This window comes from Chaetodon trifascialis, chromosome 6 (assembly GCF_039877785.1).
Source record: "Chaetodon trifascialis isolate fChaTrf1 chromosome 6, fChaTrf1.hap1, whole genome shotgun sequence".
NCBI lineage: Eukaryota > Metazoa > Chordata > Actinopteri > Chaetodontiformes > Chaetodontidae > Chaetodon > Chaetodon trifascialis.
The window spans coordinates 29,791,217-29,816,217 of record NC_092061.1 but is presented as its reverse complement, the minus strand read 5'-3'; the positions used below and the strand labels follow the sequence as shown (position 1 = coordinate 29,816,217).

At 41.9% G+C, this 25,001-nt stretch overlaps 1 protein-coding gene across 2 annotated transcripts in view; it reads right to left on the bottom strand.

The window, feature by feature from the left end:
* arid3c (AT rich interactive domain 3C (BRIGHT-like)) overlaps positions 1-25,001 on the bottom strand; it is a 111,144-nt gene that overhangs the window by 15,624 nt on the left and 70,519 nt on the right. For both annotated transcript variants that reach the window (XM_070965362.1, XM_070965363.1), the window contains exons 4-5: positions 11,251-11,434; positions 1,014-1,258 (exon numbers count right to left, since the gene is read on the bottom strand). In XM_070965362.1, the coding sequence (XP_070821463.1) occupies positions 1,014-1,258; positions 11,251-11,434 (429 nt within the window). The remainder of the gene's footprint in view (positions 1-1,013; positions 1,259-11,250; positions 11,435-25,001) is intronic.

The window sequence follows — 25,001 nt, the reverse complement described above, 5'->3', positions numbered from 1 at the left end:
CGTTTGAGTGCGCCTTTTGTTTCTTCGTCTCCCACTCCTTTTGAGTGCGCATTTTGTTTGTTAGTTATCCGCTCGTTGAGCGCGTTTTCTGTTATTTTGTTTGTTAATAAATCGTTCTTGTTTTTACATAATTCTTGCCTCTGGTTTCTGCATCTCTGGGTCCTATTACTTGGTGGCTGCAAGCCTAACATGATTATATAGCCTAACTAGCTCTGTGCACAGGTGCAGTTCAATGTCTTAGTGTACCCAAATGCACTGAGGAGAGTTTTAGGCTGTCAAACTCTTAAGATAAATACCTTCTGTTTGTCTTGGCTTTGCTAGAATTTAAATGGAGGAAGCTGGATTACTTCATTAGTAATTCACAAATTTACTGATTTTCTGTCTTACAAACCTATTATAGTATCACATTGAATTACAATTTTCATAAGAAATCATTTAATCTTCATTAATTCAACAGATTTTTTGCTCCGATACGCTGTTGGCTCTTTTAGCCTGGGTAAACTCAAGATTGAACTGTTTGTTATAAAGTTAATTTTGATTATTATCATTATCAGTAATATGAATGTGCTATGTATCATTCACATGTGCCATTGTTTGATATTATATAGCTTTAACTCAAAGTCACTTCCAGTTATCAGAAATAGTCAGTATATATATTAAATAACTAAACACAATTTAACTTGCATTAAATAACCTCTGGGCACCACCCTTCAAAAGAAAAAAGTGATAGCCAATTAATCAGTGTAGTCTCAATCTGAAGGTCGCTGCAGAATTCAGTGTGTAAAGTGAACGTAATGCTTTTTACACATAAATCACCACTGGGCAACCGCTTGTTTAAAAATATCAGAGCAACAAGGATTGGAGGAACAAGTTCCTTTACTAAGTGACTCAGAAGTCAGAATTTGTTTGTTGAGATTTTGTGGTATTGTCTTATTTCGTCATGCCTTAAAATTATCTTGTAATTTATTACTTCTGTATGCAAGATACTGATATCTTGTATTGTCTTATATTACCTTTCTTGATGGCAGGCATCTCTGAGATATGGCCACTGTTTTGAGTGGGCAAAGACAGGTGAGACACCTGTATCTTTGGTGAAGTAAGGAGGGTGGGTGTGTCCACAGGAGAGTAACTGAAGACAGTGGAGCCATAGGTCTGCCGACGGCCTTCCCGACGGTTGCTGTCGATAGCTGCCTGAAGCTCACCAGGGGAACTCAGTCCCCGCTTTTCACATTCATATGGGTAGAGATATTTCATATACCTGCATGAAAGAAGAAGAATTCAATGTTTTATTCTGCTTTTTCTCATTGTGTCACATGTTGTCAATCATCATCAAAAAATTGCTTCATTTCCAGTTCAGTTGTCTTGGTTTCAAGCACTGAGCACAGTTTACAAAAGATAATAATGCTCTATCTCATCCAAAATCAGGGTTAGGGTTAGCATGTGAGAGTGGCTTCTGTTGTTGCTGGTCTAAGTAAACTAGAAAAGCACTATATAAGTGCAGTCCATTTATAGTTTGCAGTCTATTCTTGAAGTGTGACAACTGCTTGCTCTGGGCTCTGTTTTTGATTCCGCCGCCAGCGCAGTGCAGGCTGCGCACCCTGATCAGTGGTATTTTCTTGCAAAGCAGGCAGGCGCACAGCTCACTTGGTATTTTGCTAAACCGAGGTGTACAGAGGTCTGCCAGGATGGGCGTTGCGGCGCAGTAGGGGGAGTTGTCGGCATAATCAGTTGGTAGATTTGGATTTTCTTTCCATTTTGGTCCACGCCGGAATTGTAAAAGTGCGCTGAAAGCTCGCCACCCCAGATCTGTGCGCCAGCGTCGCACCGCTGGGTAAGCGGATTTTCACAAACCAGCGGACTCGTGCGCTCACCTCACACCTCACAGGCAGGTTTCCACAGTGTCTGGCATTTCACTGCAATCAATAATTAGCAACAGCCACAATTCAATGCAACTATCTGAGTCAGCACATACAGTCAGACATAAATTTATATATTTTGATCAGTATCTCATCTGACCACATCGCAAGCGCGTTCGGCACGCGTAATGGTCAACCTGACCGAATGTACACAGGTGAAACTGGGATGCAAACTAACCAATTAACGTTGCTATGCCAACCAGAAACAGCCGTGGCATCCTACAGAGCATATATACTGCAACTATCTCAGAGCACTCAAGAGACAGAGACACATGAAAAAAAAAAAAGTGATGATTGTTGTCCGCTGTTACCCATTTTATTCCAAATACAAATGTAATCATAGTAATGCTTAATGTTATCTACAAAGATGGAGTACATCATTGCTTTGAGGAGGAGGAGGCCGCCAAGGATTTACCATGTGTAGTGACGTCAGTCTCCTCCTGGGAGAAGTTTGGGCATCGGACACTTACCTGCGCGGGCTCAGTCATCCTCCAAACTTGCCATGCGCCTCGCCAGCGGCATTTTAAAGGTGAAGCGAGGAGCTGGTGTGATTGCTGAAGATTTGACTCGGCTGTGTCAAACCCACTCCATGCCTTCTCCCCTCACTCCTTCCGAGTTGTGCCACTGGGTGGGACTGAGATGAGAAGGGAGAGTAGATGCGCCGGCAGCGCAGTGCATGAAAATACCAAAGTCTGCGCCGCCCGCCCCATCGGTGAAGTGGACCTGACTTTGCGCCGCGACTGCGTTATTGAAATAAAAATTACGCAGCATAATTGAAATTAAAAGTAACACAAAGAAGCCTCTAAAGGTCTTAATGCATTTGTTTCCACTTCCGAACATTTGATATTTGTTAAATTTATACACACACACACACACACACACACACACACACACACACACACACACACCACAAATATAATATAAACAAATAATAAGCTGGGACCAACATAGCATCTTCTGTCACTATAGTTAAAAGCCATGTTTCCAAAATAAGGTCGGTGAAAGGACGGAAGCCTGGTTACTGATGTGCTGCAACTGCAAAATAACTAGCAGTGTTAGTTACTCAGAAAAAGTAACTAGTTACAAGTTACTAGTTGCTTCTAAAAAATTCTAACTAGATTACTTTCCTAGTTACTGCATTTGAAAAGTACTTTCCATTTTTTTAAAGCAAATGTCAAAATTTACCACAAAGATATATGGACAAACATCATGGCCCTTTCATCACTTTATTTTCAAATTTTAATAAAGGGCATCTCTTAGCCTTTCCACAGGCTAATGTATACATATAAAACAAAATGAAAGAACAATAAATAAAGAGCATCTCTTAGCCTTTCCACACAGGCTAGTGTATAGTACACATGTAAAACTTGACAAACAGTAACCCTCTCCACACTGTCTGACCAAAGAAATGTCTTACTTTAAAATTCTCAAACAATACAAGAGGCTATGCTTGGTGGGGACATTCAGGTGTGTCAATTAGCAGTTGCAGTAGCATTAAGATTCAAAAACAGGCTTTTGGAAACATGAGACCCCACTAAACAAAATGTGGGCCTACTCCTGAGAACAAAACCAGCTTATTATAGGAATCATTGTAGTGATTTAAGAAATATAGAAAAACAAATGGCACTTTTTCCCATAAATAGAAACAGAAATATACGTAAACCCAAAAAATAGAAACAGAAAAAGCAATTAAATAAACAGAAAATCCACTTCATCCCATTGTCCAAATAAACAGAAAGTGCACTTTATCCCATGAAGTTTATAATTTTTTCTCTAGTCTTCCAAATAGCAATTGTATGGCATGAGCAAAAGTCTCTAAAAATCTTTTACCCAACAGCCTGTTCCTCCTTGGGGTCAGAACAATACTGCCCAGGCTGAAAAGCCTTTCGACAGGCGCACTTGATGGTATTGTGTGCTGTACCAGTGTTGTATTGCTGTGCAATATTCTTAATCCTAGGGAACCTGGAGAGAACCTCCCAGTCGGATCCAGACAATTTTAAGTACTCCACGACTTCTATAATTCCTCTTCAATCAAAAAAGTCATTGTGTGACTGGAGGTGGTTGGGCTCTGAACTGCTGGTCCAATCTGTGGCTCATCAGGAAGCCGGGCACAACACTCAGAAATTAGCAGGCTTTTAACAGCATCTCTTCTCTTTTCATCATTGAGCCAGCAAAGCTTGAATTTGGACATTGTGGCAGCAGCCATGAGAGCATCCTTGATGTCCAAGATGGATGAAAATCTGCCTTTGATCGCCTGTGATATGAAACAGTATGTATACTAGATTAGACAAACATATAGGCTACAGTTCTGTTGTGATCCTGGCTTCCTGTCTCTCCCTGTGTGTCTCCTCTCCCTTTTCCCTGGGTGCTTTTCATTACGTTGAATTGTGCCTTCACCTGAAGGAGACGAGGAGCAAGGAGCGAGGAGGCTTCTGAAGGAGATCAGAGTGAGGATACACCGGTGTAGCCTACGCGGAAGTCTTTTATTATTTAAGGGGCGTGTCGTATGTGCCACACGTTTGAATCATGGCGGGAGCAGGTCTTCACAAATGTAATCTTGATTCTTGTTTCAACTGTGTCCTTTTAACAATTGTATCTGTCACCAAGAAATTAATGAAAATTCTTGGTATATATTTATTTTAAAGCAAGGCTACAAGGCTGTTGGTTTAATCTACCACACAGCCGTCCTCTGTTATGCCTCTAACGGCATATAATTGAAACCTCATCAATAGCAATCAGGAGTAGAACAGTCTGACTGCAGATCTGACCATAATATCACGTTTTACAGCTTTTACAGCTGTGCAAACGTCATCAGTAAGTGACGTCGCTTCGGACTGACGCTGTGGAGCGAGGATTTTTCATTTCGGAGATTCGTTTCCTCCGTCCTCACGTCCCTTCCTCGCATCCCTCTTTCATGTCCTCGCTGGGCGGAGCTAAGACGCGAGGAGAGGAAGCGAGTGGAGGAGACGAGGAGACCAATTTATGTAATGAAAAGCACCCCCTGTGTGTGTGTCTGTCTGTCTACCCCTGGCGACGTGGCCGGGCAGCCCCTCACCTGCTGCCAGCTCCTCCCACTGCTACTCACCTGCAGTCACTCTCCCTTGATCAGGGAGAGTATTTAAGACATGGACCTTCTTCTCCTCGTTGCCGGATTATTCCTCATTCCCATGTCGATGTCTGATTGTTGGTCCGTAATTACGAGTCTCTTTGTCTTCCTCACCTTGTTAGAAAAAGTCATTTTTTTGTCCATCATTTTTCTAGCCATTTATTGTGCTTTGTTTTCTTTTGTTTCAGTGTCTGCCTGCCACTTCCACGCGTGCCTCGTGTCAAACCCGCTCCGTCGGTGCTCCCTCTGTTCACCCACTCTGTTTGAGTGCATCTTTTGTTTGCTTCGTTTCCCACTCCATTTGAGTGCGCCTATTGTTTGTTTGTTTATCCGCTCGTTGAGCGTGTTTTATGTTCTTCGTTTTGTTAATAAATTTATACCTGGTTTTACACAATCCCTGCCTCTGGTTTCTGCATCTCTGGGTCCTAATACTCGGCGGCTGCATAGCCTTAACAAGTTCACTGAAGGGTCCAGCTTTTTAAAACCTCATAAATATCGGCTATATAACTGCTATAGCTTACACTGTAGATTATGTTAGGGGTATTCAATATGTGTTTAGCTGTATAATAGTTCCAGGCATGCCAGCTGTCATCTGAGAGAGGCCATCTTTCAGCAACTTGAACATGAGAATCTCCAAGGTTGGCAGGAGGGTGCCATAGTAGCAATCATCTTCACCTTGTAGTATGTCTAATGCAGCAGCAAGAGATTTTGACACTGTACAATATTCCTGCAGGAACTGATACTCTCGCTCAGTGATGCATTTAACACCCGGGGCTCTATTTTTGATTCCGCCACCGGCGCAGCGGAGATGAGGCGCGATGTCAGGTCCGCTTCCCAGATGCGGCGTGGTGGCGCAGACTTTGGTATTTTCGTGCACTGCGCTGCCGGCGCCACTCCTCCCCCTTCTCATCTCAGTCCCACCCAGCGACGCAACTCGGAAGGAGGGAGGGGAGAAGGCGTGGAGTGGGTTTGACACAGCCGAGTCCAATCTTCAGCAATCACACCAGCTCCTCGCCTCACCTTTAATAACGCCGCTGGCGAGGCGCATGGCAAGTTTCAAGGATGACTGAGCCCGCACAGAAAACTGTCTGATGTCTCCCAGGAGGAGACTAACGTTCTGGTCCGGGAAGTCCAGGCTCGCAGTGGCCATATCTATGGCCTCACAAAATTTATTTCAATACTGTCTGTCTGTTTAGTGTGGAAAGTTATTGATCGTCAGATGTTTTTTGAACTGATTAAACTGCAAATACTCACTTTATGACAAAGCTGGGCGGCGAGGTGCTCCCTCCTCTCCCGTGTGCTCTGCTGCTCTCCCAGTTGACACGGCACATGCAGTTCGGACTCTCTCTGTCTTAAGTCCCTTAATGTGTCCTCCGTGAGTTCATAGTGACATCCACGTCGTATAGCCATGTTGTGTAAAACGCAACATGCCACGAAGAATGCACCAACAGAGGGCTGTATGTTAATGAACCACCTCTCCGGTCCAGACATCTAAAACACATTTTGAGAACCCCAAATGTGTGTTCGATGACTGACCAAGCACTGCTGAAAACACCGTTAAAACCATGCCATCTTGTTGAAGCTGTGATATATGGCGTCATCAACCACGTTTTCAGTGGATAGCCGTTATCACCTAGCAGCCACCCATCCAGATGGGTATCCCCTGAAAGACTGTAGGGATGCTAGAATCCGCTAGGATGAACGAGTCAGGTGCCAACCCGGGGAAAGTGGCATACACGTTTGTCATCAGGCAATTTGAGTCACAGATCACCAGACATCCCTGTTTCACCTGTGTACATTCAGTCAAGTTGTGACCATGACACGTGCCAAACGTGCTTGTGATGTGGTCAGATGAGATACTGATCAAAATATATAATTTTAGGTCTGATTGTATGTGCTGACTCAGATAGTTGCATTGAATCGTGGCTGTTGCTAATTACTGATCGCAGTGAAATGCGGAAACCTGCCTGTGAGGTATTGGTGACGTGGGCGCACTTTTACGCCACCGCCGTGGACCGAAATGGACCAAAAATCCAAATCCGCCGGCTGATTTTGCCGACACCTCCCCCTACTGCGCCACAACGCCCATCCTAGTGTACCTCTGTGCACCTCGGTTTACCATAATACCAAGTGCGCTGCGAACCCGCCTACACTGCACGAAAATACCACTGCATGGGGTGGGCTCCTTGCGCCCCGCCAGCGGTGGGGGCGAAAATAGAGCCCACAGTCTGGAGCAAATGGTATTTAAATCTCTGATAGGGATCTCTATGATGAGGGACAGGGTGTCATGAGTTGAGTTCCATCATGTAGTAGTGGGCATGATGATCATTCTTTTGATGACTTCCTCAACCTGGTCTGAAACCACAGTAGAGCGACTAGTTTTCGTCCAGAGAGCTGTGTACTTGGTGAGAGCACTTCTGTAAACTGCTTTACAGTCATTGTTACTACTCAGCCATATCTGAAGGTCATTTTTTGAGATCAGGTTCAGTGTATGCGATGCACAGGCGGCAATGAAAATGTCTCGTCTGATTCTGTAGAGAGTACTTCAGAAACATCAGTAAAAGTGACTTCCTCATCATCATCGGATAGCTTGTCAGAGTCAGACCCATCATGATCAAGTTGGGATTCAAACATTCTGAAGGCTTTTAAAAAATTGCTGCCATTATCTGTGACGCATGCTAAGACTTTATGCGATAGTCTATTGGCTGAATGAATCTGTTCTATTTCATTAGCTATGACATTGTATGTGTGGCTTCCTCTCACTCTCTTACAAGCTAGAGCTGCCTTCTGACGTTTAAAACTAATGTTGTCAGTCCAGTGAGCGGTCATTCCTAAGTAACTTTTGTTGTTGGCGGACCAAATATCCGCACTTGTTGTAACATGATCCAAGGACTCAAACAATCTTTTGAGATTGGATTCTATGTCAGAATAACATCTGTCTAGGTATTGGGAAAATGTTTTCCTGTCTGACATTGGCATGCGAGTGGTAGGTATTTTCTCCAGCATTTTTCTAAACCTTGGCGATTCAATAGTGGACAGGGGAAGCATGTCTTTCACAATGTACCCGGCAACAAGTTTGTTCATTTCCTTTTGTGTTACCGTCTGCGCTCCAAGAACAAGACGCTGGAAAATCTTAGCTTGTTTAGGCCGGGTTGGTGTGGGATGAGTGTCTTCAACTGACTGGCCAGCAGGATCTTTCGCAAGTTTTGTAGTGCGATGCTGGCCTGTCAAATGCTTTAACATTTTTCTCACGGAGTTTGCAGCAGTTGAAAGACACTTTTTGCTTGTGAATATCGCCACTGGCTGAACCCTCCTGCCTCTGTCTCCATCTCATCCATTTTCCTTCTTTCCTCTTTCTACGCACCACAGCAGCTATGTCACTCAAGTCAGTCAAATCGGTCTCTGTGGCAACAGTGCCCTGACAAGCACACAGGCAGGAAGCGTGCATGCGCCACTAAAACAGAACTTTTTGGACTGGTAAAAATGGCTTGGGTAACGCACGAAAGCGCGTTCCTGAGTAGTGTAGTTACCAATATTTTGAGTGTAATGCATTACTTTACTTCGTTACCTATAATAGTAATATTGTTGCTGTAATTTGTTACTTTGTAACTCGTTACCCCCAACACTGCTAACCAGGTTACTAGTACAACATGTAGACATGTTCTCTGATTACCCATGTAACCTAATTTATCTTTGTATCCCTGTAACTGCAAGCACTACTCCAGTTAGTGCATGTAAATGCATTGATTGGTTTATAGTTTATAATATCATATGATTGGTTATGGCTACAGCATGTTAACAAAGTCAAATATGACCAACTTATAAACCTATAGACGTACACAGTTTGTAGTATAGGAATATTTCCATTCAGATGTCTTGACCAGGAGTGCCACACTAAAATTTAGAAGTGTTCCAAATGATCATGGATCACAGAAGTGGTCTTGTCTAGCCATCCAAATATTGAAACTGGAATGTTCTATCCCAGAAAAACAGATAAAACTGTGTGTGAAATGACAAAAAGCGAAATGGACATGCACGCAACACTCCATGTATCAATGCGTGTTTGCTGTGAGCCTAATAATTACCAATGTAAGAAAACTGCATGGTAATTAACCATGGAAATGGTTATTGTGATGAGAAACTGTTGCTTTCCATTATTGCTATACATTCTATGCTTATTGTGTTGATGATGCAGTGGATTGGCTTTCAGTATTTCATAACACTTGAACTTACCCTAAAAAGTGACACCATCTGTGTTAATTTGGCAGCATAATCTGGGTATTACATATTCATATTTGAGATGTCATATATTTACATTTGGGGGCCATATATTCACGTCGTGGTTCCTCCCTGCATTAGAACATCAGTTTCCTGTTGATGGAACCTGCTCTGGATTGAAAGGGAGAGAGGGAGGGGAGGAGAGCTAATTGGACAGGCCCTTTGAGATCAGGCTGCTTGACAATGTGGCCCAATCACAATGTCACCCACCCATACAGCCTCAAGCACTGAACCCTTATGGTCAAAGTTGGTGTGACCTGGTAAATGGTTGAGCACAAGAGGCTACACAGGCCCAAAATGGTGCAAATAGGAATGGGACAACACTTTGCAACATCTCATGTTAAGTTGTGGTTATGAAACATTTTATTTTACTTTTTTTATGTTCTTCATGTCTGAAGGGACCAACTGCCTAATCTGAACATCTTCCAGGTTTTTGCCTTACAAAGTGGACAAGAGATAACTGTCAATTAATCAAGTTACTGCAGTATGTCGAAATAGTATCATACACTTAGATGTATGATACTATGCTTTTTTTTTTTTTTTTTTTTTTTACTTTGTGCTTAATGTCACAATGCTAAGAACTATGGATAGTTCCACAGATGACTAGACCACAGACTTATAGAAAGTGTGCGTAGAGGGCTCAAAATCAAAGTCTGCAAGATAGCCCTCGGACACAGGTAACCAAATGTAATCTTTGATAGGCATTTCAAAGGAAAGAAATGGTAATATTTCAATCAGAGCAGATGAACTGAAGCAAACCACTATTTACAATATAAACAACAAAGTATCTCATTCATGTGGTTGACCTGATGTTAGGAAAGCAGTGTGAGTCCAGATTATCAGTCATCTAGGGCAGTGATCCCCAACCCCCGGGCCGTGGACTGGTACCGGTCCGTGGGTCATTCGGTACGGGGCCACACAGAAAGAATAAATAACTTACATTATTTCCGTTTCATTTATTATCTGAGTCTGAATGATGCTTTATTTTGAAAAATTAGTTTTCTTTGCGGTACATCTCGGTCATGTGACACACTGCCACTGAAATTTTACAGTCAAGCTAGCAAAATCAGCAAAAAACAGACATCGTTAGAAAGTTTCTTTGCGAAGGGAAAAAGGCCCAGTGAGGAGGGAGAGGATGAGCCTATGACTTAAAAGAGAAAGAAAGCTGCATTTAACAGACAGTACCAGGAGTCCTACTTAAAATATGGATTTATCGCGACAGGTGATTCCCACGCACCAAGCCTGCTCTGCATTATATGTGGCGATCGACTCTCTAATGAGGCAGTGAAGCCTTCAAAACTGCTTCGCCACTGGCAGACCAAGCACCCTGCATTAAAAGACAAGCCTTTGGAATTTTTTGAAAGAAAAAAGCGGGAACAGGAAGGACAGAAATGTTAAGGGCCAAAAATTACTAAGGGCCACCACATCAACAAATGCAAGTGCACTGAGAGCATCATATTTGGTGGCTAACCGTATTGCTAAGGCTAAGAAGCCATTCACTGTTGGTGAAGAATTGATCCTGCCCGCCACTAAAGACATTTGTCGTGAACTTCTAGGAGAGGATGCGATTAAAAAGATAGCACAGGTGCCTCTGTCGGCTAGCACCATTACTCGGCGCATTGAGGAAATAGCAGAAGACATTGAGACACAATTACGTTAAGGTGAGTTAGATTTTTCATGCACTTTTTTACTAATTTTTGTTGTGTATCTGTATCATATTTTGAAGGCATGTTTAAGTGTTACCATAGCGACCAGAGAGCATTAGGGGGCAGAGCTTCGATGTATAAAGAGAGCAGAGGGGCAGACGGTCGTATCATTTTATTTTGATGTATTTATCCGCCACACCTCAATGGCCGGTCCGTGAAAATATTGTCTGACATTAAACCGGTCCTTTGCACAAAAAAGGTTGGGGACCACTGATCTAGGGTTATCATCTGGGCTTGTACTCACTGTGTTCGGAGAGTGAAAGCTGCACTGGTGATGGAGGTAGGAAGGTTAAGGCCTTTGGTGATCTCACGCCATATTTTCTTATTGATGACTTCCACTAAGCCGCCTTTTTCTGTGACAAGCTTGTAGAGCATGTAGAGGTCCAACACCTGCTTGGCCATGATAGGAATCCGATTCACCGGAGTCCCTGCAGAAAGCAACACGGTATCCATAATCAATTCCATTAACTTTCATTCCTTGCATCAATACACCTCCGCACCTTCAAAAAAGGCTAATTTATCTCGAGCTACTCTGACAGCTCTCTAACAGCAGGAAATACAACTTTCAAAAAAGTTTCTAATGTCTTATCTGTACATCCATTGTAAACTACTTAGTTAATTCTAAATGTATTATTTATATCATACGATGAAATAAAATCTTGAGTAAACTTTGCAAATTTGCTTTTATGTAGTGGCAAAACACTTTCATCTCATTTAGCTATGTAAGACAGCTAACTTGAACAGTGCTCTTAATGCACTGTTCACAAAATATACATATACAGAAAAAGAACAACAAACGCACGAGAAATTCTTTAGTTTTTAGTTGTTTAAAATGTTGCAAATACAATCTGTGGAAAATTGGAGGTCATCTTCTATTAATGAATGCCTTTCTTATTAGCAAAGTAATGGGGCACAGATAATAATTTGTATTTACAATTTAACGTTAGGCATTAAAGAGAGAACAACCATCTCTTTGTGAAGATTCCAAGGTGATTGACCGTGAGATAATTAACCTGCATTTTGCTGATAGAGTTCCATTGTGCCCATTGGATTTACCATAATAGCAATCAATAGCTGGAGAAATATAGTGCAAACAACAGCAGTGGGACCTGTACAGTGAGGGGGGAGGAGAGCTCTGAAGTATCATTTGAGGTGGTAAAACCACATCAATTAAGGCCAGTAATTACGGCTTCATTTTGCAATGCTGGCATGTGAACAAATGAGACGCTATTAAAACAAAAGATTGATGTTCACAAAACAATATGAGCTGTAAATCTGAAGCTGGAGTGCCTCAACTTCATTCTTTGGAAAAGAAAGTCCAGGAAAAGTCTCAATTTAGACAAAAAAAAAGAGTGGAAAAGGAATTATCTTTCAAAACAACCATGACCTTTGTGAGTTGACTGAAAGAAATGTCACAGTACAATTCAAATGTGAGTGTCTGATCGGAGAAACTTCCATCCATCCGTTTTCTATACTGCCTATCCCTTTCGGAGTTGCGGGGCGGCTGGAGCCTATCCCAGCTTCAACGGGCGAGAGGCGGGGTACACCCTGGACCGGTCGCCAGCCGATTGTAGGGCAACATGCAAAGACTCACACTCACCCCTAGGGGCAATTTAGAGTCACCAATCAACCTAATGAGCATGTTTCTGCTCTGTGGGAGGAAGCCGGAGTACCCGGAGAGAACCCACGCATGCACGGGAAGAACATGCACACAGAAAGGCCCCGCCCGGGGATCAAACCGGCAACCTTCTTGCTGTGAGGCACGCGCTACTGTGCCACTCCGAGAAACTTATCATACGAAAATAATAGCAATCATTTTGTCACTATGTGTACAAGTAAAAGTAAACAAGTAAAAATTGAGTGAGTTTTATATTAAAATCCATGTAAAACCGTTAGAAAAACCTTAAATATACAAAACTCAAGTCCACTCTCCACCCATGCCCAGAGATTCAGAAAAGTCTCTTCAACTAAGCTATTTGGATTGTGAATTCTGATCCTGCAAAGACTCCAAGATACTCCCCTACTCCCTCCAGAACACACTTGATTTACATATACTTTTAATATAGTATTTATTTGAACTTACTCTTTTATAAATGGTTTTGGAACACTTACCAGTACAATAATTTTAATTTAAGGTCAGGGGTAGTAGATTGAATAGAATTTAGCAAGGAGAGGGTTATAGTATTGCAAATCCTCCATGACACATTGTTTAAATCTATTTTATGTTTTCTTGAGAGGAAAAATAGTGCATACACGTTCTGTTTTTTTGCCTTTGTATTGCACATTTTACTTTTGAAATTCACTACAATTTTTGTATGTGAAGTATATATATTCTTTTCACATTATGCCACATTTTGAATTGAATTAAAAATAAATATATATGTTGTCACTGATATGCTCAACTGATAAAATATGGGGAAGCTCAGCAGCTGGTAAGTAAAGAGACACAGGTGTGAATACTCAGGAAGATGGGAAAATACACAAGGGCAACTTAAATGATAGGAGAAGTTAGTTACCAAAATAAAACAGGAAAAACAATACACGTATGCAAGCAATATGCAGGATGTTACCCAAAGCCAGGACTAGAGATCTTCAGTTTCTACTCTCCCCTGACAGCTTCATCTTTGTCACCGCTGATTATAGCATACATCCATGCTGATCTATAAAACTATTATTTTGGTGAAGACACAATAGTCAACCAACCAAGGATTGAGGTAAAAAAGAAAAGCCACAGGCTTTGTCTGACAGAATCTTAGGAGAGACAAGCCTCTTAAAACAAGATTTATGTGCTTTCAGTACTAAGGGTGATGCATTTGTGTCTCTGATTTTCTGAAAGAGATATAAAGAACAAAAGACTGAGGATGGAGGCCTTTTGTCAGCACAGAATGTCTCATCAGGCCATGTATCATTATGACAATGAGTGATGGTGGACAAGGTGGAAGAAATCCACTTTGCACCAGTCGTCTTCAGTTAATCCCTCAACTGCTAAGAGAAGAGGAGTTTGTAATAGGAACAATGTAGATCATCAGGGGCTCCAGTAGTGCAGTAATCATCTTTATGGTTGGCTTCATCGCTGATGTGTTCACTTTGCACCTCCAAGCCGATAATGGGATGAGAATTTCTCCTCATTATTGACTTTGCTCATTTAACCCATGAAATGAACAATTAATGCAGCGTAACAGGGGAAACCCACCATTTATCCACTTCAGTTCAACTTCCGAAATAACGATGAGGAGGGGGGTGGAATGCACAGTTAAACACAACTACTCTGTGCCATAGAGCTCAATTTTTGTCCAAAAACTATTAAAAACACATCAGTGAGCCACACTATTGCACTGGAAGACATGTTTCATTCATTACCATACCATGAACACACACAAATACAGTATATATTTATTTTTTTTATTTTAATTTTTTTTTTTACCCAATCCCATATACAACATTCTGGTACCAGATATATTCACATATTAAATGTGGATTATTCTGCCACTGAAAAAAATTCCAAACAAATAAAATATTTCCTCCTGTTTGAGTAACATTTGCTAAAAACTATGACGACCAGATTTCTGAAAAAATTGTGTCTTTTTAAGAAAAAAAAAACTATATATTTTGTATATACTATTTGTATGTACTGTACTATATATTTGTATTTATTTTGTGTGAGCTGATTTTAAAGGATTTCTGAGAGAAAGGAAGTCAGAGAACACTGAGAGATGCACATTGTTGGTTTTGGTCTTTTCACGGGACTTGTTAGCAGTAAGAGAAGGATTTAACAATTCTTTCAAGTCAAGGAAGACTAGTCTACAGCTAAGCTAGCAGCTAAATACAAATTCTGATGGATAACAGCTGAAGTGCAGAAAATGTTTTTTGAGCTATAGCACTTTTGGTGGAGTGATTTAGTGGGTAGGCTGTTTACCATGTTTACCATCTTACACTCTAGCATGTTATCATGCTAGAGTGTAACATTAGTACGAAACACAAGCACAGCTGTGGCTGATGTTATTACTTTTGCAGATAATTAGTCATAAGCCAAATTATTGGACAAATTCAAATTCTGAACTTGATGAAATGAGTGTGAAATATGAAAATTAAATAAAAATAATTGCATAAAATAACTGTTCTTATAGTGCTCTTAACATTAGGGGCTCTATTTTCGACTCTGCCGCCGGCGCGGTGCAAAGTCAGGTCCGCTTTGCCGATGGGGCATGGCGGCGCAGACTTTGGTATTTTCGTGCACTGCGCTAGTCTAACTGTATGTGCTGACTCAGATAGTTGCATTGAATCATGGCTGTTGCTAATTACTGATCGCAGTGAAATGCCAGACACTGTGGAAACCTGCCTGTGAGGCATTGGTGATGTGAGCACACGACTCCGCCGGTTTACGAAAATCCACTTGCCCGGCGGTGCGTCGCTGGTGCACAGAGTTGACCAGGTCTGGGGTGGTGAGCCTTCAGCGCACTTTTGTGCCACCAGCGCAGACTGAAATGGGACGATGCCCACACCTCCCCCTACTGCGCCGCAACGCCCATCCTGGCGCACCTCTGTACGCCTCGGTTTACCAAAATACCAAGTGCGCTGTGTGCCTGCCTGCGCTGCATGAAAATACCACTGCGCAGGGTGCATGGGGTGCGCAGCCTGCGCCGCGCCGGCGGCGTCCAAAATAGAGCCCTATGTGTTTACATATACATATATATAACATAGGGGTCTTAGGAATGTGTTGAACAGAAAATTAGAATAAAAGATATCCCTGCTTCTTATCCATTTTAATTTTTAACCACCTAAACAAAAATTGGTGAACAATTTAAAGACAAAAATGTGCAAATGAGCAGAGCAACAATAAACTACCAAAATCAGTTTAATATAATGTGAAACAAGTTATATAACCAATGCTGGGTAGCATTTGATTTTTTTGTGCAATTATGACACCTGTTGCCTAGTATCAACACTAAAATGCAAGACAGCGTTGTTAGGTGGCCGCCTGTTGCACAATTTTTTTAGTGCCATTCTGTTACTTCTTACACTCTTTGCAACAGAGGCCCGTACAGAGAGGAGTGGGGGCATTGTTTATACATACGAGCAGCTGGAGAAGGAGGAGGGATTGCACTGTTTGTGAATGAGAAGTGATGTAATCCCGAACATGTTACCATTAAGAAACATTTAGAAACATTAAGAAACAAGCCCTGGATCACCAGTGACCAGAAAAGACTGCTTAATAGGAAGAAACAAGCCTTCAGGTAAAAGGACAAAAAGAACTGAGGAGTGTTCAGCACAAGCTATGGGAGAAGCTGAGGCAGAGCAGAGACGTCTACAGGAGGCAGCTGGAAGCCAAACTCAAGCAGAACAGAGTGAAGGATGTGTGGACAGGAATGAAGGTGATCACGTTGTAAGAGACAGACAAGAGACAGACCAGCAGCCAGCAGCCTTGAGAGGGCCAATGAGGAATCAAGAGGAATACTCCCCCACCCCCTCACACCTCACCACTGTCCACGACAGCCTCCATTACCCCCCTCTGCCCAAGCATTCTCTCTCCAATTGGACTCCACTTCCACATCCTCTACCATCCCCCACAGCACCCCCTCCACTAGCACCATCCCCCACCTGACTGCGGGCCAGGTCAGAAGACAGCTGGAGATGCTGCACCTGGGCAAAGCTGTTGGCCCTGATGGCATTAGTTCCAGAGTCCTACGGACTTGTGTCAACCAGCTGTGATCCTAGGACACATCTGCTGGTGCTGTGGAAGATGTGCTGTGTGGTTCCTGTTCCAAAGGAGAAGTCTCAATCTGGCCTTAACAATGACTGGCCCGTTGCCTTTACATCACTCATGATGAAGGTGCTGGAAAGGCTGGTCCTAGCCCACCTCCAACCACAGGTGAAATCATCGCTGGACCCTCTACAGTTTGCCTGTTAACCTCATCTGGATGTGGACAACATCATCATACACCTGCTGCAGCTTGCTCACTGCCACCTGGATTGTAGCGGCAGCGCTTTGAGGATCACTTTCTGTGATTTCTCCGGTGCATTTAATACCATTCAATCTCTGCTCCTGAGTGAGAAGCTGCGAGTGATGGGAGTCAGCATGCCCACAATCTCCTGGATTACTGACTATCTGACAGACAGACAGACAGACAGACAGACAGACAGACAGACAGACAGACAGACAGACAGACAGACCAAGGTTTGTTCAACTTGGCAGTGCTCTGTCTGGGCAGTGTTCTTGTCCCCTTTTCTCTTCACTCTGTACACCTCAGACTTTCAGTACAACTCCTCACTGTGACACCTGCAGAAGTTTTCGGACAACTCAGCAGTGGTGGGGTATATAAGGAAGGATGAGAGGAGGAATACAGAGCAGTGGACGATTGTGTGGAATGGTTTGGTAGGAATCACCTGCTGTTTAACATGGCCAAGATCAGGGAGATGGTGAATGATTTCAGACGAAACAGGATGACCACACAACTACTGTGTATTCTGGGGAAGAATGTCACAATGGTGGAGGATTACAAACACCTCGGAGTGCACAACAAACTGAACTGGAAAACCAACTATGCTGACAATGCTGTCGACAAGAAAGGGATGAACAGACTCTCAATGAAGCTCATATCATTCAATGTGTGCAGCAAGATGTTGGAGATCTTCTACCAGTCTATTGTTGCAAGCGCAATCTTCTTTGCTGTAGTGTGCTGGGGGAGCAGCATCAGAGCCAGAGACACTAACAGACTGAACAAACTGACCAGGAAGGCCAGCTCCATTGTTGGCTCTAAATAAGACAACTTTGGGGAAGGTGGGGGAGAGGAGGACAATAGACATACTGTTATCCATCATGGATAGCCACCCAGTGGGTTTGAACCCAGTACCTTTTTGCTATAATAGTGCTAACCACTGCACCAAAACAGAAGATAATTTACTTAGAGCACACTCAACAGAATCCATCTATGCTGTGTGAAGACTCCACGAAAGAACAGAGACCTGAAAATAAGGGATGTCAACTGAAATGAGAAAGCAGGAATGAGGAATATTTAGTGTCACAGCAATTGAAGACTATGCCTTTTTTTGTTAAGGTAGCTCTCAAGTTGCCTTTTACTCTGTCACTATTAGATGTTAGACAAAAGTTGACTTATCTGAGAAAAACTGCTGATGGTAGTCCAAAGAGATAATAATCAATTAATACAGCCCCAGTGTAACAGTAAATCACACTGGGTATTTAGCAACACACAAAAGAAGCCATCACAGCCATTGTCTGCGCCACTTTTGATGGGTTCTCTCAATGAGGATTCAGTGTCTCTGCTTCCAAAACAGAGGAACACAAAGGTGTTCTGACCAACTGCTGCATGATTCAAACTGTAAAGGTTCCTCTGACAAGGGACAATATATCAGTGAAATAATGTGCTGCATTGTAGTTGCACAAAGTTAAAACAGAAATCAAGATAGCACATATAGTATGTATTTTAAAGAATCATGCACACGCTATCTAGCACATACAGTGGCTTTATAAAGAGGGTGTTATTAAGGCTGAATATGGCTTGCCACCATTGTGAAGACTGGAAATACATATGTGGGCAAAGAAACAGGTGTTATGACCTTGACTCATGGAATGTGATTATATGATATCTTGTTTGTAATTTATTCCTTCAGTGTAAATTCTTGGGAAAGCTCAGACAGTGTGTGCCAACGTCACTGTTGAACAGATTTGAAACAATTATGCTGTTAGTGCTGCTGTATTATGTTGCTATAAATCAGTGCCTGAAGCATACAGGTAGAAATTTAGAAATTATGTAAAAAATGTCAACCAAATTTACATGGAGTTTTTTTGTCTGAGGAAGGGGTGCTTTTTTATGTAAAGTCAGTAAAGCCAAGGATTTTGTGCAGTTGCAGTGCTTTTGTAAGAAGCAGTGTGCTTCTTACAAAAGCATACTGAAACACATTTGCAAAAATAGCACGTTGTAAGCTTGAATGAACTAAAATTTATTGAGTGATGAGTGGTTCTTTGTTTGTTTTTTTGTCTCTAGTGCAGCATGAATCAACAGTATCTGCTGAGACTAAAAAATGGGGTGGCAGTAGGTCAGTCCATAAGTTGGTTCTTCAGGCTCAGCTCTCCTAAAAGAGCCAACTCTTTCAGCTCCCAAGTGGCTCCTCGGATTTCTTGTTGCTCAAATTAATTTATTTTCAAAAATAATGTAAACTTGTGTGTGAAATGAATTACTAATGTATATAAAAATTTACTGCATTTCCTGTGGGCCCCTCCCCCTTATGCTCAGTGTGTACACAAAGACAATGCACAATGTTGCACTGCACACAATGCAAACTTCTGTGTGGAGTTTGCATGTTCTCCCCGTGTTCACCCGGGGTTTCCTCCTTAAATAATCCCCACTAAAAACATGCAAGAAGATCACCGCCTGACCAACGGTGACGAAGAAGGATGGGTACCCGGGCGCGGGCACCGGCATCGGCTGGCAGCTGGCAGCCCACCGCTCCTGGTCTGCCCTGGAGGAATGACGGACAGAGGATGGGTCAAACGCGGAAAAAATAATTTCACAGAAAGCATGACGTGTGTACAGTCTCCTCGTCCCTGTAGCATGTGTGTGCTGTGATTAATAAAGTAAATCTCAATCTTAATCTTAATCTTAAAGAAGCCACCACACATCATGTAGTTCACCAATCACATGCAGTTTGAACAGAAAAAAAGAGAGAAAAAAAAAAGCGGCTCCGATCGTTCACTTCAAAGAACTGTTTAGTTTACAGCATGTTTTCACACCTGCCTAAAACTTCTGTACAGTGCTATGTGTGTGTATAATTTGTACACACTTCCTTGATGAAGAAATTTCTTCACATCATTAAGTTCAAGTAAAGTCATTCCAAGGCCCATATCAGATCTAAGAAAAGATCACAAGAAGATAGTAGAAGAAGGTATTACTGGACAAATTCTATTTCTTTTTCAATTGTTTAAAGGACATGAGAAGTCAGTGAAGTCAACAGTGAGCCCTTTATAATGTAATGCCTCAAGAATATTGTTATTTACAGTATCACAGCATCTTGTTATTCATAGTCAAGTATGAGCTCATTTTGTCTCAGGTGTTTTTGGTGACAGTCTCATTTTCACTCCAAGACTTTTATGAGCCTTGCACCATATTTTAATCAAGTAGTTCTGGATTACCATTAATGAATAAAATCACTGAGTATCTTCTCTTTAAGGGAATGCAGTTCAATCCAAGAGGGGGCACGATCTCACTCAAACAATTCTGTAATAAATCACATTTTAGCTCTCAAATAATACTTCTGAAAAGTGCCAATCTAAGGATACCTCATCTAAAATCCCACATTCATTTTTGCACAGAAACCCTCTGCATTTTACAATGCCATATAAATAACATGTTTGTGAAGGGTTTTAAAAAAGAATGAGGTCGTGGAATGGGAAAACACATCTACCTACGTAAATCACCCTAACCCAATTAATGAGAGGTAATTAAGTTTGTAGAAACTGTTAAGGTCATTATCCACAGTTATTCTAAGATATTTTATCTCATTTGGAAGCCACTTCAATGAGCTTGTTTGCTGACACCTGGTGTAATTCAAACTTAAAATAATCCCACTTTTTTTCAAATTCACCATATGTCCTGAAAGGACACCATAAGTATTCAGTAAAGTTTGTAACTTGGTGAGGGTGTTACTTGGACCATTTGCATCGTCTGCCAGGTGATTGACGAATTACTGACATTAGATTGATCTCTTCTGCACATATTGTAAATAATCTTCAAAAAGAAGAGTCCTGGTAGCTGAAGGTGTGAGACGCTTTTCATATTCATTTCTTTTTTCTCCTGTGTCTTTTAGTGAGGGCAGTGCACAACCTGTATTTTCTTTTTCTCTTATTTTTAGAATCTGAATTGGTTTATTATACATACAAGAAATTTTCTCAGTGTTCAGTGATCTGTAGCACCTACCAGAGGGCAGAATATGGAACAGGTTGTTTCCATGATATGAGTGATGCTTCTTGTGTATTTCATTAGCCTGGATGTGTGTAAGTCCTGAATGGAGGCCAGGTTGCCACCAAAAGTCTTCTCAGCAGTCTTTATAGTCCATTGCAGTCTGTTCTCCAGACTGACTGTTTGTGCAACAGTCAACAACTGTTTAGTGGCAGACTCTAACCGGATGAGGATGGATATGCATAGAACACAGTGACTTATTCCTGTGTAGAACTCAATCAACAGCTATTGTGCCTTCTTGATGATTGAGGTTATGTTTGAAGTCCACCTCTCATCGTAGAAAAATGAATGTTTCCACAGTGGAAACAGTCTTTCTCCTGAAGTCCACCACCATCTCCACAGTTTAACTTTAAGCCATTTAGTAATCAAGTAATTGTTTACTTGCTTATACAGTAACAAAAAAAACTTGAGAAGGGGTACCCAGATTGTTGCATGCCACTGCAGTCTTTTTGTTTGTTTGTTTGTTTGTTTGTTTGTTTGTTTGTTTGTTTTTGTGTATGAATTGCACTGAAGTATGAACAAAGCCTGAGACTGTATCATCCATAATATGGCCTCTGCACTCTCCCTGTTCACATCCTACCTCAAAGACTTTACAGACTACTTGGAGAGAATCTGTGTCTCAACCTTGTAGCCTCACTACTGGAGTCCCTCAGAACCCTGGGTCTCCTTCTCTTTTTCCATTTACATCAAGACACTCGGTTGTGTTATTCAACTGGCCTTGATGATATCCGGCTCTATTTATCAATGAAGCTAAAAGAAACCAATCAATTAGCTGGACTACAAGCTTGTCTTCAGGACATAAAGACCTGGATGACCTGCAATTTTCTGATGCTAAACTCGGACAAAACTGAAGTTATAGTACCAGGCCCGATACACTTTAGAAACCCACTTTCTGTTGATCTAGCAGTTATGGCATTGTGCTGGACTCAAGCGCCACTGTAAAGAATCTGGGACTTATCCATGTAAAACAAATTTCAAGGACTGCCTTTTTTCACCTACATAACATTGCAAAAATTAGGCACATCCTGTCTCAAAACAATGCAGGAAAAACTAGTCCATGCATTAGTAACATCCAGGTTGGATTATAGCAATTCCTTACCATCAGGCTGCCTAAATTTGTTGCTGAATATTCTCCAGTTGCTCCATAACGCTGCAGCACATGTTCTGACAATGACATATCTCCAATATTAGTCACCCTGCGCTGGCTCCCTGTAAAATTTAGAATAGAATTTAAAATCCTCCTCCTTGCATACAAAGCCATAAATGGTCAGGCACCATCTTATCTTAAAGAGCTCATAGTACCTTATTACCCCACTAGAACACTGTTTTCTAGGATTGCAGGTCTATTTATGGTTCCTAAAGTCTCCAAAAGCAGAATGCGAGCCAGAACATTTAGCTATCAAGCTCCTCTCACTGTTTTAACCACACCCTTGACTTTGTTCTGACATATGGCATCAAAATTGCAACTGCTACTACTATTATTACATCCACTGTCACTGTTACTGTGATTGCATTTCTGCCTGTCTCTTGCGCTCTCTCTCTCTCTCTCTCTCTCTCTCTCTCTCTCTCTCTCACCCAACTGGTCAAGGCAGATCACTGCCCACCCAGAGCCTGGTTCTGCCTGAGGTTTCTGCCTGTTGAATGGAAGTTTTTCCTCACCACTGTTGCCAAGTGCTTGCTCATGAGGGCATTGTTGGGTCTCTGTAGATAAAAGAGCTTGGTCTGCACCAGCTCTATATGGAAAGTGTCCTGAGACAACAAAATTAAATTGAATTGAATTGAATTGAATTGAATTGAATTGAATTGAATTGAATTGAATTGAATTGAATTGAACTTGGGCAAATCCTTAAAAAAGAAGACATCATCCTGAATGTGTGTGACAGATAGAAAGAGAATGAGGGGATCGTCTGTGTCTTTTGCATTACAATAACTGTGAACTTACCACGGAAAAGGGATGCAAGTGAAGCCATCCCCTAGTTGTACTGTGTTATAAATACCTGCGTATACAGGTATTACAAACTATTTATAATACAAACTAATTTGGCCATAGAACATTAGCCAAAAATATGATACTGACATTTTAGGATGATCAGATTTACAAAGGGGTTGGGTTGCTTTACTCATTACTAGTGTTCTGAAAGCAGTCCAACTCACCGCAGTTTTTACTGCGTGTCCCTGTTCAATGTCGCCACCACCACCACTGTCATCGGCCACAGGAGCTGACGAAGGCCCTGCCATGGCAAATATCAGAAATTTTTGGGCTGCAGAGCAGCGTGTGTCGAGGGCCGGTCGGTGGTTATGAACAAACTCTTGCGCTGACCTTTTTTTTTGCTGAATGCATTACGCCGGCAGGACCAAAGCCAAAGAGGTTGGTGTTTAACGATGTGATTGGGCCAGCCCAATGTCTGTCGGGCCACTGATCAACTGTCTGGTATTATGGGCCAATCAGACCAAAATTCAAAAATAAAAAAAAAAAGTGGCTGACTGTCGGCCCACCGGGAAAATGCCCGCTATGCCAGATGGTCAGTCCGTCCCTGTTGGTATCATATGAAAGCAGAGAGTCCGAAGGTCCTGGTTATTTACATAAAGAGGAGGGGGTTTCTAGAGTGGGGGGAGGACTCTTCATGCAATAAACTATCTCTGGGGTTACTTCCTTCAGGATCGTCATTGGTGTTTCCATGGTGAACTTGGGTGCTGCCCCTCGATTCTCTTGACTTTGACTGGTCGATAGAGATGTCGATCATCAAATTTGACCACTGGGTTGCTGAGACATTGACCGGTGTAACTGTGCTGCTAGTTTCAGCGCTCCTTGTCATTTACACATGAATGGGCAGAGCGCACACAGAGGACACTTCTGACCAGCACTACTGGCCATTCACCTCAGGCTGAGAAAAAGTAGCTAGCGAGAACACACACATTCAAAAATATGGGTGCTATTATTGGTTGCAAATACTGGTATGCAAAGTTTCTTATTTCTTTAGCTTTATCCATGCATGAATCATCTTTTTTTTATTATTTGTTTGTATCAGTGCACATGCAACTAAACAATTCTAAGAGCCTGAGAACATATGCTGCCAGGAGGTGCCACAGGTCACATTATGACAGTGTATGATTGCAGATAACATGCCATTGCAGATACTCACCTTATGTTGTGCATAATAGGTTACAACATGGCTGCAGCACCTGGATGAAAGGCCTCCATGCATGATCAACCATGCCAACCAGGTTTAGAACCTGTTTGCCTAAATGCGTTCTTGCTGCGGAACGCATACAATATTTACAGGGCTCAATACAGCTATGGGTGATAGAGCTATGAGTTGTATCTGTAATAACCTTCTTAACTTTGATGTTCACACACACCATAATAGACTAAATATAGTCAGCCAATGCCACAAATTCTGATTGTATTTTTTTCTTGAACATATAGCCAAGTCTTTCCTAAGCAAATACTGCATATTACACATGAAACATTTTACAGATATACAATAAAAGTTTATTGACCGCAGTCATCACTATCTGTACATGGAAATACAGCACAAGTGAAGGGTTCACTGAATCCAAATTAGAAAAATGTGAATACAGGTGCTGACATTATAGAACCTGTTGACTAACATAATGTTCAATTTTCGCAGTCGTTACAGGTATTTAGCCTATAGGAGTTTTGTGAGCTAGTGCTGGGGTTTCCTTGGGTGAAAGATACATGACAAAGACCTTCTCCATAATCATCTCCATCAAATAATCAATATACCCTATGCCCGGGTTATTCAATTGGCATAGTGATTGTAGTAGTGATGGCGGCGCATGTGGACGCAATGGCTCCTCTCTGTCCCAATAATGTGGTGTCTACATGTTTGTCTTCGTCGGTGTGTTCGAGTGATTTTATGTTTTTGTCGCGTTAACAAAAATAATGTAAAGAGAGGTCAACTAAGGGACTGTTAGTGATTTTCTTCTCATGTTAGCAGGGCTAAAATGGGTGAGGTGATTATTGTTGAAAGGATTTTGAAATGTTTTGCCTTACGCT